General features: G+C 39.5%; 5 protein-coding genes across 5 annotated transcripts; all 5 read left to right on the top strand.

Moving 5' to 3' along the window:
* The first annotated feature begins 85 nt into the window (after positions 1-85).
* On the top strand, positions 86-807 carry LOC133021894 (gamma-crystallin M3-like). The gene is made up of 3 exons (XM_061088898.1): positions 86-103; positions 201-443; positions 532-807. Exons 1-3 carry the CDS (start codon positions 95-97, stop codon positions 805-807), a joined length of 528 nt encoding a protein of 175 aa, XP_060944881.1. The 5' UTR covers positions 86-94.
* Positions 808-3,385: 2,578 nt separating this feature from the next.
* On the top strand, positions 3,386-4,125 carry LOC133021886 (gamma-crystallin M2-like). The gene is made up of 3 exons (XM_061088890.1): positions 3,386-3,403; positions 3,513-3,755; positions 3,853-4,125. The coding sequence occupies exons 1-3, from the start codon at positions 3,389-3,391 to the stop codon at positions 4,123-4,125; spliced, it is 531 nt and encodes a 176-aa protein (XP_060944873.1). The 5' UTR covers positions 3,386-3,388.
* Positions 4,126-6,401: 2,276 nt separating this feature from the next.
* On the top strand, positions 6,402-7,158 carry LOC133021885 (gamma-crystallin M3-like). The gene is made up of 3 exons (XM_061088888.1): positions 6,402-6,446; positions 6,549-6,791; positions 6,880-7,158. The coding sequence occupies exons 1-3, from the start codon at positions 6,414-6,416 to the stop codon at positions 7,156-7,158; spliced, it is 555 nt and encodes a 184-aa protein (XP_060944871.1). The 5' UTR covers positions 6,402-6,413.
* Positions 7,159-8,880: 1,722 nt separating this feature from the next.
* On the top strand, positions 8,881-9,636 carry LOC133021877 (gamma-crystallin M3-like). The gene is made up of 3 exons (XM_061088881.1): positions 8,881-8,925; positions 9,027-9,269; positions 9,358-9,636. The coding sequence occupies exons 1-3, from the start codon at positions 8,893-8,895 to the stop codon at positions 9,634-9,636; spliced, it is 555 nt and encodes a 184-aa protein (XP_060944864.1). The 5' UTR covers positions 8,881-8,892.
* Positions 9,637-11,249: 1,613 nt separating this feature from the next.
* LOC133021876 (gamma-crystallin M3-like) lies at positions 11,250-12,006 on the top strand. Its single transcript, XM_061088880.1, has 3 exons — positions 11,250-11,294; positions 11,397-11,639; positions 11,728-12,006. Exons 1-3 carry the CDS (start codon positions 11,262-11,264, stop codon positions 12,004-12,006), a joined length of 555 nt encoding a protein of 184 aa, XP_060944863.1. The 5' UTR covers positions 11,250-11,261.
* The last annotated feature ends 1,495 nt before the right edge of the window (positions 12,007-13,501 follow it).

The raw sequence follows: 13,501 nt of genomic DNA on the forward strand, positions 1-13,501 counted from the left end.
CTGTGTCCAGGTATAAATGAGACATGTCCAGACCAGCAGGGTATCAGTTCACCAACAGTTCTCTGAGAGGTCTGAGCAAACCACCGCAGTCAACATGGGCAAGGTAGGAAACTAAAAGAGAATTATCAAATCAAAATAGAAGGAATATTTCAATGCGTTAGTGTCATCGAGTCCCTTTAATTTGTTTTTCTTTTCTGCAGATCATTTTTTACGAGGAGAAGAACTTCCAGGGCCGCACCTATGAGTGCATGAGCGACTGCTCCGACATGTCCTCCTACCTGAACAGGTGCCAGTCCTGCAGGGTGGAGAGCGGCTGCTTCATGGTCTACGACCGCACCAACTACATGGGAAACCAGTACTACATGAGGAGGGGCGAGTACTCCGACTACATGAGCATGATGGGAATGAGCAGTGGTATCAAGTCTTGCCGTATGATCCCCATGGTAGGATTCACACACAGCAACAAAACTTCTGACATCCACCGAATGATAATGTGTTTTCACTAAATGAATGATTCTGTGACTTCAACAGCACCGTGGCCAGTTCAGGATGAAGATCTACGAGAGGGAGAACTTCAGCGGTCAGAGCAACGAGCTGATGGACGACTGTGAGAACATCATGGAGCGTTACCGCATGTCCGAGTGCCAGTCCTGCCAGGTGCAGGACGGCCACTGGCTGATGTACGAGCAGCCCAACTACAGAGGCAAGATGATGTACATGAGGCCCGGAGAGTACAGGAGCTTCAGGGACATGGGCATGAGCGGCACCAGGTTCATGAGCATGAGGCGCATCAACGACATGTGCTAGTTGTACATTCTGACTTCAATAAATGATATAACTTTCTAAACTCTGGCTTTGTGGTATTTAATATAACTATAATCTTCCAAAAAAAGATTTTTGCTCTTTCTAATTACACATGTCTGCAGTAAGAATTCTACTAAATCACTTTGTTCAGTTTTATTTCTGCATCGTCTCTCCTGGAAAATTACAAGAAAATAAAAACTTCAATAATATGACTCAATATCTCCTGATAACACAAAACTAAACTGTATATTGAGCAACATGTTGGCTTATTTATAACAATTTAAATACATGACACATCAGGACGGATAAAGACGTCACCGATAGACGTTGTGATGTTAGTTGGCTCGCAACTTTGGTCCAGACTGAGAATATGTCACCAACTTCTTATTGCTCTGGTGATTCCTTGACTTCCTGTGACCTCATAAGTTATAATAAACCTACGAGGGCATAAAAACCTTGTACTCGTATGAATCCACTATCCGCGATCTTTGATTGCTGCAGTACAATCAATTTGAAGAAATGTCCTATGGTCACCTGGTAGCGTTGGTGCCACCCTCACAATGGGTTTGAATCCCTCTCCACAGGCTGCAGGTTCATTTCTGACTTGGCACTTTTCTGCGACAATCAGGTTTGAACTGTTTTTTCAAAAAAATAAATGAAATGGGAGAAATAACCCAGAAATACTTTGAAAAAAGATTCTCTCTAAAACCTGCAGGGTTTCATTCTGAGTCCTGTCTGAGGATTAGTGTTGTGTCTTCACGTTGAATCACGAGTCAAACCCTGGGAATCTGAATTTACTCCTGGAATTACTTCTTGGCTTGTGATATTTATACATGTTTCTGTCAAAATTAGAGGAAACAAATGAAAATGTCCTAATGAAATCCAGTTTAACCCTCATTATAGATTTATCAATACGTTTCAGGCATAAAAGTAAAGTACATTCAAGAAAAATAAATAAACGCAATACACACAGTGAAATACAGAACATTTATATATTTTTGCAAATTGTCCCATGAATGCAGATTAAATTCGGTTATTTTCTGTTTTCTGATAATAGTATATCTCTACTCTGAGGTACGGAAGCCCTGACGTTCAAATCACAAATCATTATCAAAGCAGGTATCGACTTCTTAAGTTGGAAGTTAATGTTTGGCTTTGTAATTTCTTCTTGTGTTTTGTGTTTGAAGAAACTGGACATCTTCAAGCCCTTTATGATCCAGTGAAACCATCATTGAATGGTTAATTCAGGTTACGTGGACATTGAATCTGTTTTTATGTTGCTTGAGGGATTAAAATAAAAATTCCAATCATTGTCTACATGAAACATTTTGTGTGTGTTTTATTTCTTGACTCTTTAAACGATTCTTTTTGTTGTTGAACTTTTATTAAAAAACAATATGAAGAACATATTTAATTTATGGACCTTCACATCGATATTGATCCACTGACCCAAAATATTAAATTGAAATAATTTATAGAATAGAAGACATTCAGACAAAGTGTATGAGGTAGATCTAATTCATAACAATACATAATAAGAAATAGTGTATTCACGTTTTATAAATAGTTTACTGCACATTACAATATGCTTGTAAGCAGATATTAGTATTAAAACATTTATACATGAACTCCAAACATTATCTTCTCCTGTGGACACAAACATATTGCGGCAAATATAGTAAAACACAGTTGTGATAATATAACATACGTCTTCATTGAAGAAATTTTAATTGTTGACTCATTTTATTGAGTAATAACCACTTAAAAAGTGCTTATAGCTGCAAACAACAACAGCAAAGTGTGTTATAGCATGTTATTAAGCGATAACTGTCATTAAATGTTAAATGGAGGTAATTCAACTATTAATTAATGGACACAATTTTAAAAGGGGAGTCCCACACGACTATTACTCTAGCTCTTTTTATAAATGTGTCAGTTATTTTTAATAAATAATCCTATTTATTGACTTTCTACTTATTTAATGAATTATCAACTATATCATCTATTTATTTATTTGTATTTATCCATTTTATCTGCCTGTCTGGTTTTATTTCTTCCTCGTCGATCACTTGACATCCTAGAGAAGAAAAGTGCCGTTTGAATAAAGCTGATTATTACTATAACTGTATTTATGGACCAGAAATTCTGTAATTTTTCTAATAAAATCATTGGCTGTAAATACACTTTGCATGTTTTATTTTTATCTGCATTTTATACCTTATTGACATGTCAGGCAATAGGACACTCATGCCTTTAAATTGTTCACTTATGAATGAGTGAGCCACCCAGCCTGTTGTTGTGAATTGTGTAAAAGAGGCGATTGTTTGTATTGTGAAAACGCTCATTGTTTTTACTTCTCTGTGGAAAAATCCATTCTAAAGTCTTCTCGGGTTCGAGTCACATTGAAACGTGACACACACCCCTCGACCCTCCACAGGCCTCTATACCATGTTGCTGAGTCAGGGCTTCACACAATGGGAGCCGCAGATTCTTTAGGTTTGGTCAGGTATAAAAGTAACGGTTAAAACAGGACAGACATCAGTGCAGCAGCTTCTCTATTCTCTGACTAACTCCCACTACCACCATGACCATGGGCAAGGTAAGCAGACACACACCTCACACACTCTTTCTCATTGGATCTTCTGACATTATTTCAATTTGAACAAGCTTTACATTCCTACACTTTGCATTCTGTCCTTTTTCTCCAGATCACTTTCTACGAGGAGAAGAACTTCCAGGGTCGCTCCTATGAGTGCATGAGCGACTGCTCCGACATGACCTCCTACCTGAACAGGTGCCACTCCTGCAGGGTGGAGAGCGGCTGCTTCATGGTCTACGACCGCACCAACTTCATGGGAAACCAGTACTTCATGAGGAGGGGCGAGTACTCTGACTCCATGAGCATGATGGGAATGAGGGACTGCATCAAGTCTTGCCGCATGATCCCCATGGTGAGCATGAAGTTGTGCACAGGCAGCAGCGTCTGCTGATATCACATCATTTTGACGTTTCTCTGACACAAAGTAAACTCTTGATTTTGCTTTCCAGCACCGTGGCCAGTTCAGGATGAAGATCTACGAGAGGGAGAACTTCGGCGGTCAGAGCAACGAGCTGATGGACGACTGCGACAACATCCAGGACCGCTACCGCATGTCCGAGTGCCAGTCCTGCCAGGTGCAGGACGGCCACTGGCTGATGTACGAGCAGCCCAACTACAGAGGCAAGATGATGTACATGAGGCCCGGAGAGTACAGGAGCTTCAGGGACATGGGCATGAGCGGCACCAGGTTCATGAGCATGAAGCGCATCACCGACATGTAAAAACTGTTGTATACAATGTGTCTGAATAAGCCGAAAGAATAAACACTTTTTGGACTAAAAATTGCTACCTGTTTCATAACTTCATGTTGATTTGTTGAGCAGCCGTTGAGTTTTAATGTGAGGAGACGACTCCAGTGGTATCATCACATACCCTCAATAGTTAAAACATCTTTTTACGTCACAAAAACTCTACAGATGATGAAACAGAACCAGTTCATTCCCAGATTATCGTGGGATGTGTTGGTTTTGAAAGTCTCACCAACAATTTCAACTGATTTACAGATTAATAATCACATTCATATAATTTAAACACATCAGAAAACAAACACTGGTTTTAACAAAGTGTCTAATTGTAATAAAGTGTAGCTTGTTTCTCCCAAAAATGAGTTAAGAGTAAAGATTAAATGATAATATGACTGTTGATCATTTCTGTTTAAATGACAGTATTACATTTACCAAATAAATCAGTTGATAATGACAATAAAACAATGTGGAATAAAACCCAGGAAACGTTGTTAACATCTCAACAGATGTTATCCTTAAAACTACTAGAGTAGTAGTCAGATACATATACAATACACATAATTATGCTTTTTAGAGAACACATTGGTTTGGGTTTGAATCCACTCTCAGTCATTAGCTGATGTATCTATAAACTCCAGTGACCATATTTTCATGAGCAGGAATATTCGTGATCTTCCTGAGAGTCGGATGATTTTCATGACCTCTTGACCTTCACTCGACTGCCATTGTCAGTTCAAAGTTGCACCTCACTGACATTTCATCTGCATTGTATGAACCCAAAAGCTTTTGTTGTTGCGCATGACCTCCACTGACCTTTTCTCTGGCACCACCATCAGTCCAAAAAAAATATTAAAATCTATCTGGCTGAGAGGATGAGCCCAGATGATGAACCTCTGCAGTGGCAGAGCTAGGGTTTTCATAAACCAGGGGCCATGAAGGGGCCTACTACAGCTTTCAGCAAAGTCACAAATCATTGAAAATACTATTAAAATAGTTCCTTGTTACAAACTGTCATATTTATTATAAGTAAGTGACCACTTAAAGGATCCGTATGTAGAATTTAGAAACCTCTAGTGGTGAAGTTGCACGTTGCAGCTGAACACCCCTCACCTCACCCTCCACTTTTACAAACATTAAAGAACCTGTGGCAGCTTCAGTTGTCATAAAAACTCAAAAGTGTTTAGTTTGTCCAGTCTGGGCTACTATCAAAAAACATGGCTGCCTCCGTAGAGAGGAGCCACTCCTGATGTAAATGTAAAGTATTTAAATATAAAGTATTTAAATATGAGGTATTTAAATTTAAAGGGCTCATTCTAGGGTAAAGAAAACAACAATTTGTACAATTTAGATGAAACACACAAGTGAAAACATCACTAGGATTAGTCTAGATTCTGCCAAAAGATCCTTTCAACTAAATCTTACACACCGGACCTTTAATTAAAAGAATAATGAAAGACTACCGACAGGAAAGGGCCGTTCAGGGGCAAATCAGCTCCTCAAAAGTGAAACCAAAATATCTTGACCGCCCCCTGGTGGCAGGCTGCGGTACAGGTCATAAATCCTGCCTCTTCCAGGTGGGATATTGACCAAAAAGTCAAAGTACAAGTGAATAAAATGTTTCCATTGTTGGTTTCACTCATTTTAGTTTTTTTTTAATCACACTGATGTTTGTTCACGTTTCACTTAATTGATAAAAAGGTCATGATTGACAGCTGAGACTGAGTCACGATTGGTCGAGCCCGTGTATTGTACAACAGGAGAAAGAGCACATACTTCTTCCATCTTTATTTACAGTCTGTGATTTGTGTATCTGTTAATTCACTTTGAGCAATATCTATTTGGGCAAATCAAATACACACAATACATAAAACACAATCAATTGAATACAACAGAAAACATCTGAAAGAAACATACAAACTGTATAACACACTTGCTCTAAATCATGTATTAGAACATAATAAAAACACTAAATCGTAATTCAAATAACCAAATACATTGAAATGAAAGCCCACACGGGTCGTTCTCTGAATTGTCACCTGCCTCAGCCCATTCAAATATTACAAACACGTTTATAAATAGCTTTCTGTTATGGGTGAAAGGGCTTTTTACTCAAACCTGTGTTCTAGAGGCTTCAATAATGAGTTGATGAGTAAGGGGTTCTCTGAGGGGGGCCACTTGTTCTGTCCATCCAGTCAGGTATAAAAGGAAAGGGTTAAACCATGGTAGTCAGTCAGTAGCACAGAGTGAACACATCCACAGCCAACATGAGCAACACCGGCATGAACATGAGGGGAAAGGTGCTTCCGATCAGCTTTTTTAATCAGCTGAAAATTACTTATTTTAATTTCACCTATCTACTGTTTTTTACCATCTAACTTTTATGACTCATTTTTTTCCAGATCATCTTCTACGAGGAGAAGAACTTCCAGGGTCGCACCTACGAGTGCATGAGCGACTGCTCCGACATGACCTCCTACCTGAACAGGTGCCAGTCCTGCAGGGTGGAGAGCGGCTGCTTCATGGTCTACGACCGCACCAACTACATGGGAAACCAGTACTTCATGAGGAGGGGCGAGTACTCCGACTACATGAGCATGATGGGAATGAGGGAGTGCATCAAGTCTTGTCGCATGATCCCCATGGTAACTACTCCGTCCACTGTATATAATTAACTAGTACTTCTACAGCTCTGACATTTTTCTGACGCGCATCTTTCTTTCGGCTCTCCAGCACCGTGGCCAGTTCAGGATGAAGATCTACGAGAGGGAGAACTTCGGCGGTCAGAGCAACGAGCTGATGGACGACTGTGAGAACATCCAGGACCGCTACCGCATGTCCGAGTGCCAGTCCTGCCAGGTGCAGGACGGCCACTGGCTGATGTACGAGCAGCCCCATTACAGAGGCAAGATGATGTACATGAGGCCCGGAGAGTACAGGAGCTTCAGGGACATGGGCATGAGCGGCACCAGGTTCATGAGCATGAGGCGCATCACAGATTCCTGCAACTAAAAGTTCACTCAATGTTCAATGTCTGTAGCAAATGCCACTAAATAAAGAAATTGCTGCACTCAATGATTTTGTATGGAGCTTACTGCCTTGTCACAAGATTGTTCACTACCACACAGTAATAAATGATGGGTCATTGAACTCAACATATTCATTGTGCTGTGTTTTTAATTCCATGACACATTTGTCTTTACAATTTGAAGATCAACTCAACAGACAAAGGAACCATAAACCTTCAGAAATGAAAATTTAAGAGAAAAGTATGGTTTTTAATTTGTCAAAGTAAAAAAAAATGTTTACGTGTCTGACACATTTGACTGCTTTAGTGTGGGGCATCTAAACTATTAGTTGTACAAATTAATATCACAAATCGTGAATGAATACACAGTTAGCTTTGACAACTATGCTACAATATATTGGTTCAAGCTAGTGACGTCTTGTTTCTGGTTTCAAAACCTGGATGAACATCTACAGCATCTGAGACACTTTGGAAAACTGTGATTTCAGAGGCGACGTTGTGGTTGAGCCGTGAACAGGAGGAGCCTTTTAGTTATTTATACGATTAACAAGCTACAACTACAGGTTCACACAACATTAATAGAACGGACATGATGAATATAAATACATATATAAACATAAACAAAAAAAGAAAAAGGCTAACTTACCCTGTTGAGCTTCTTTGCTCTCGAGCCAATGGAAGCATGAAGCAAGCTGATGTAAGTTTGGTGTCGATGCATCATAGACAATAAACATAACTCTCATTAGGTCTAGCTGACGATTAGTACGATTAAAAAGCTGAAAATATAAAAATTCCATTAGGAAACAATGATCAAAGATGGACTACAAGACAAAAAACTGACGCAAAAGGGAGCCACTTACGAAACTAGCTATTGTTGGTTGAACGTGAAGGTTCGATGCCGGGCGGTTGGATCACTCTTAACATGAGTAAACAACAGGATGAAGACAGATGACGTCTTTCGGCCAAACGTCACTTTTCTCCACACAAGCACTCACTTCCTGCTTCTGACTCTCATGTGACTGAACTGATCAATAAGAAGCCAGAAAGGCCACAGAGGCAGATTCAACAAACCATTAACTCTTGTTCCAATGTAAATGTATAAATAATACATGTGTAAACATGTAAATGTATAAAAAATGTTTAAAAATGTAAATGTATAAAAATTATGTGGAAACATTTAACTGTATAAATATTACATGTGTTAACATTTAAATGTATAAATATTATATGTGTAAACATTTAAATGTATTAATATTATGTGGAAACATTTAAATGTATAAATGTTATATGCGTGAACATAAATGTCAATAACTTCATTGTAAAGTTTAGTTTGGTGCCAATGCAACATTTTATCCAATAAATAATTCTCTCAATACTTCTTGTCTTTCTGCGTTTGTAAGATGACGAAGCAAAACTACGAAAATTAAGTTTCACACTCCTTGAACATTGAGCACATATTTGAACTAAGAGACAAATAAGCGTATTAATGAGCTATTAAATGACCGTGATTCGTAAGTCGTGCATCTGACGGAAGCTAATATGAGCCCATTCACCCGTTTTTACTCAAACCTGTGTTCTAGAGGCTTCAATAATGAGTTGATGAGTAAGGGGTTCTCTGAGGGGGGCCACTTGTTCTGTCCATCCAGTCAGGTATAAAAGGAAAGGGTTAAACCATGGTAGTCAGTCAGTAGCACAGAGTGAACACATCCACAGCCAACATGAGCAACACCGGCATGAACATGAGGGGAAAGGTGCTTCTGATCAGCTTTTTTAATAAGCTGAAAATTACTTATTTTAATTTAACCTATCTACTGTTTTTACGATTTAACTTTTATGACTTATTTTTTTCCAGATCATCTTCTACGAGGAGAAGAACTTCCAGGGTCGCACCTACGAGTGCATGAGCGACTGCTCTGACATGACCTCCTACCTGAACAGGTGCCAGTCCTGCAGGGTGGAGAGCGGCTGCTTCATGGTCTACGACCGCACCAACTACATGGGAAACCAGTACTTCATGAGGAGGGGCGAGTACTCCGACTACATGAGCATGATGGGAATGAGGGACTGCATCAAGTCTTGTCGCATGATCCCCATGGTAACTACTCCGCCCACTGAATATTACTTACTAGAACTTCAACAGCTCTGACATTTTTCTGACGTGCATCTCTTATTCGGCTCTCCAGCACCGTGGCCAGTTCAGGATGAAGATCTACGAGAGGGAGAACTTCAGCGGTCAGAGCAACGAGCTGATGGACGACTGCGACAACATCCAGGACCGCTACCGCATGTCCGAGTGCCAGTCCTGCCAGGTGCAGGATGGCCACTGGCTGATGTACGAACAACCCAACTACAGAGGCAAGATGATGTACATGAGGCCCGGAGAGTACAGGAGCTTCAGGGACATGGGCATGAGCGGCACCAGGTTCATGAGCATGAGGCGCATCGGGGAGTCCTGCAACTAAAAGTTCACTCAATGTTCAATGTCTGTAGCAAATGCCACTAAATAAAGAAATTGCTGCACTCAATGATTTCCTATGGAGCTTACTGCCTTGTCACAAGATTGTTCACTACCACACAGTAATAAATGATGGGTCATTGAACTCAACATATTCAATGTGCTGTGTTTTAAATTCCATGACACATTTGTCTTTACAATTTAAAGATCAACTCAACAGACAAAGGAACCATAAACCTTCAAAATGAAAAATTAAATGAAATGTAGGCATATTTGTCAAAGTAAAAAAATTAACGTGTCTGACACATTTGACTGCTTTAATGTAAGGCATCTAAATTATAAGTCGTACAAATTAATATCACAATTCGTGAATGAATACACAGCTTTGACATCTATGCTACAATATATTGGTTCAAGCTTGTGACGTCTTGTTCCTGGTTTCAAAACCTGGATGAACATCTACAGCATCTGAGACACTTTGGAAAACTGTGATTTCAGAGGCGACGTTGTGGTTGAGCCTTGAACAGGAGGAGCCTTTTAGTAATTTATACAATTAACAGGCTACAACTACAGGTTCACACAACATTAATAGAAAGGACATGATGAATATAAATACATATATAAATATAAACTAAAAATTAAAATGGCTTAACTTACCCTGTTGAGCTTCTTTGTTCTCAAGCCAATGGAAGCATGAAGCAAGCTGATGTTAGTTTGGTGTCGATGCATCATAGACAATAAACATTACTCTCATTACGACTAGCTGACGATTTGTACGATTAAAAAGCTAAGAATTTAAAAATTCCATTAGGAAACAATGATCAAAGATGAACTACAAGACAAAAAACTGAAGCAAAAGGGAGCCACTTACAAAACTAGCTATTGTTGGTTGAACGTGAAGGTTCGATGCCGGGCGGTTGGATCACTCTTAACATGAATAAACAACAGGATGAAGACAGATGACGTCTTTCGGCCAAACGTCACTTTTCGCCACACAAGCACTCACTTCCTGCTTCTGACTCTTATGTGTCTGAACTGACCAATAAGAAGCCAGAAAGGCCCCAGAGGCAGATTCAACAAATCATTACAACTGTTGTTTCGATGAAAACATGTATATGTATAAATATTAGGTGTAAACAAGTACATGTCTAAATATTATGTGTAAACATTTAAATGTATAAATATTATATGAGTGAACATACATATGTAAATAACTTCACTGTAAAGTTTCATTGACTCATGTTTGTTGTCAATGCAACATTTTATCCAATAAACATTTCCCTCATTACTTATTGTCTTTCTGCTTTTGTAAGATGATGAAGCAAAACTACGAAAATTCAGTTTCATGCTCCTTGAACATCAAGCACATATTTGAACTAAGAGATGAATAAGGGTATTAATGAGCTATTTACTGACCGTGATGCGTAAGTCGTGCATCTGACGGAAGCTAATATGAGCCCTTTCACCCGCTCTTTACTCAAACCTGTGTTCTAGAGGCTTCAATAATGAGTTGATGAGTAAGGGGTTCTCTGAGGGGGGCCACCTGTTCTGTCCATCCAGTCAGGTATAAAAGGAAAGGGTTAAACCATGGTATTCAGTCAGTAGCGCAGAGTGAACACATCCACAGCCAACATGAGCAACACCGGCATGAACATGAGGGGAAAGGTGCTTCTGATCAGCTTTTTTAATCAGCTGAAAATTACGTATTTTAATTTCACCTATCTTCTGTTTTTTACCATCTAACTTTTATGACTCATTTTTTTCCAGATCATCTTCTACGAGGAGAAGAACTTCCAGGGTCGCACCTACGAGTGCATGAGCGACTGCTCCGACATGACCTCCTACCTGAACAGGTGCCAGTCCTGCAGGGTGGAGAGCGGCTGCTTCATGGTCTACGACCGCACCAACTACATGGGAAACCAGTTCTACATGAGGAGGGGCGAGTACTCCGACTACATGAGCATGATGGGAATGAGGGACTGCATTAAGTCTTGTCGCATGATCCCCATGGTAACTTCTCCGTCCACTGAATATTACTAAGTAGTACTTCTACAGTTCTGACATTTTTCTGACGCGCATCTTTCTTTCGGCTCTCCAGCACCGTGGCCAGTTCAGGATGAAGATCTACGAGAGGGAGAACTTCGGCGGTCAGAGCAACGAGCTGATGGACGACTGCGACAACATCCAGGACCGCTACCGCATGTCCGAGTGCCAGTCCTGCCAGGTGCAGGACGGCCACTGGCTGATGTACGAGCAGCCCAACTACAGAGGCAAGATGATGTACATGAGGCCCGGAGAGTACAGGAGCTTCAGGGACATGGGCATGAGCGGCACCAGGTTCATGAGCATGAGGCGCATCGGGGAATCCTGCAACTAAAAGTTCACTCAATGTCCAATGTCTGTAGCAAATGCCACTAAATAAAGAATTTGCTGCACTCAATGATTTCCTATGGAGCTTACTGCCTTGTCACAAGATTGTTCACTACCACACAGTAATAAATGATGGGTCATTGAACTCAACATATTCAATGTGCTGTGTTTTAAATTCCATGACACATTTGTCTTTACAATTTAAAGATCAACTCAACAGACAGAGGAACCATAAACCTTCAAAATGAAAAATTAAATGAAATGTAGGCTTTTAATTTGTCAAAGAAAAAAATTTACAAGTCTGACACATTTGACTGCTTTAAAGTGAGGCATCTAAATTATAAGTCGTACAAATTAATATCACAAATCGTAAATGAACAGACAGCTTTGACAACTATGCCACAATATATTGGTTCAAGCTAGTGACATTTTGTTCCTGGTTTCAAAACCTGGATGAACATCTACAGCATCTGAGACACTTTGGAAAACTGTGATTTCAGAGGGGGCGTTGTGGTTGAGCCTTGAACAGGAGGAGCCTTTTAGTAATTTATACAATTAACAGGCTACAACTACAGGTTCACACAATATTAATAGAAAGGACATGATAAATATAAATACATATATAAATATAAACGAAAAATGAAAATGGCTTACTTACCCTGTTGAGCTTCTTTGCTCTCGAGCCAATGGAAGCATGAAGCAAGCTAATGCTAGTTTGGTGTTGATGCATCCTAGACAATAAACATTACTCTCATTAGGTCTAGCTGACGATTTGTATGATTAAAAAGCTGAAAATATAAAAATTCCATTCGGAAACAATGATCAAAGATGAACTACAAGACAAAACACTGAAGCAAAAGAGAGCCACTTACAAAACTAGCTATTGTCAGTTGAATGTGAAGGTTCGATGCCGGGCGGTTTGATCACTCTGAACCTGAATAAACAACAGGATGAAGACAGATGACGTCTTTCGGCCGAACGTCACTTTTCACCACACAAGCACTCACTTCCTGCTTCTGACTCTCACGTGACTGAACTGACCAATAAGAAGCCAGAAAAACCCCGGAGGCAGATTCAACAAATCATTAACTGTTGTTCCGATGTAAACATGTAAATGTATAAATATTAAGTGTAAACATTTAAATGTATAATAATTAATTCTAAACATTTAAATGTATAAATATTATATGAGTGAACATATATATGTCAATAACTTCACTGTAAAGTTTCATTAACTCATGTTTGTTGTCGATGCAACATTTTATCCAATAAACATTTCTCTCATTACTTCTTGTCTTTCTGCATTTGTAAGATGACGAAGCAAAAACTACGAAAATTCAGTTTCACGCTCCTTGAACATCGAGCACATATTTGAACTAAGAGACAAATAAGCGTATTAATGAGCTATTTAATGACCGTGATGCGTAAGTTGTGCATCTGACGGAAGCTAATATGATCCCTTTCACCCGCTTTTTACTCAAACCTGTGTTCTAGAGGCTTCA

The sequence above is a fragment of the Limanda limanda genome, chromosome 16 (assembly GCF_963576545.1).
Source record: "Limanda limanda chromosome 16, fLimLim1.1, whole genome shotgun sequence".
Lineage (NCBI taxonomy): Eukaryota > Metazoa > Chordata > Actinopteri > Pleuronectiformes > Pleuronectidae > Limanda > Limanda limanda.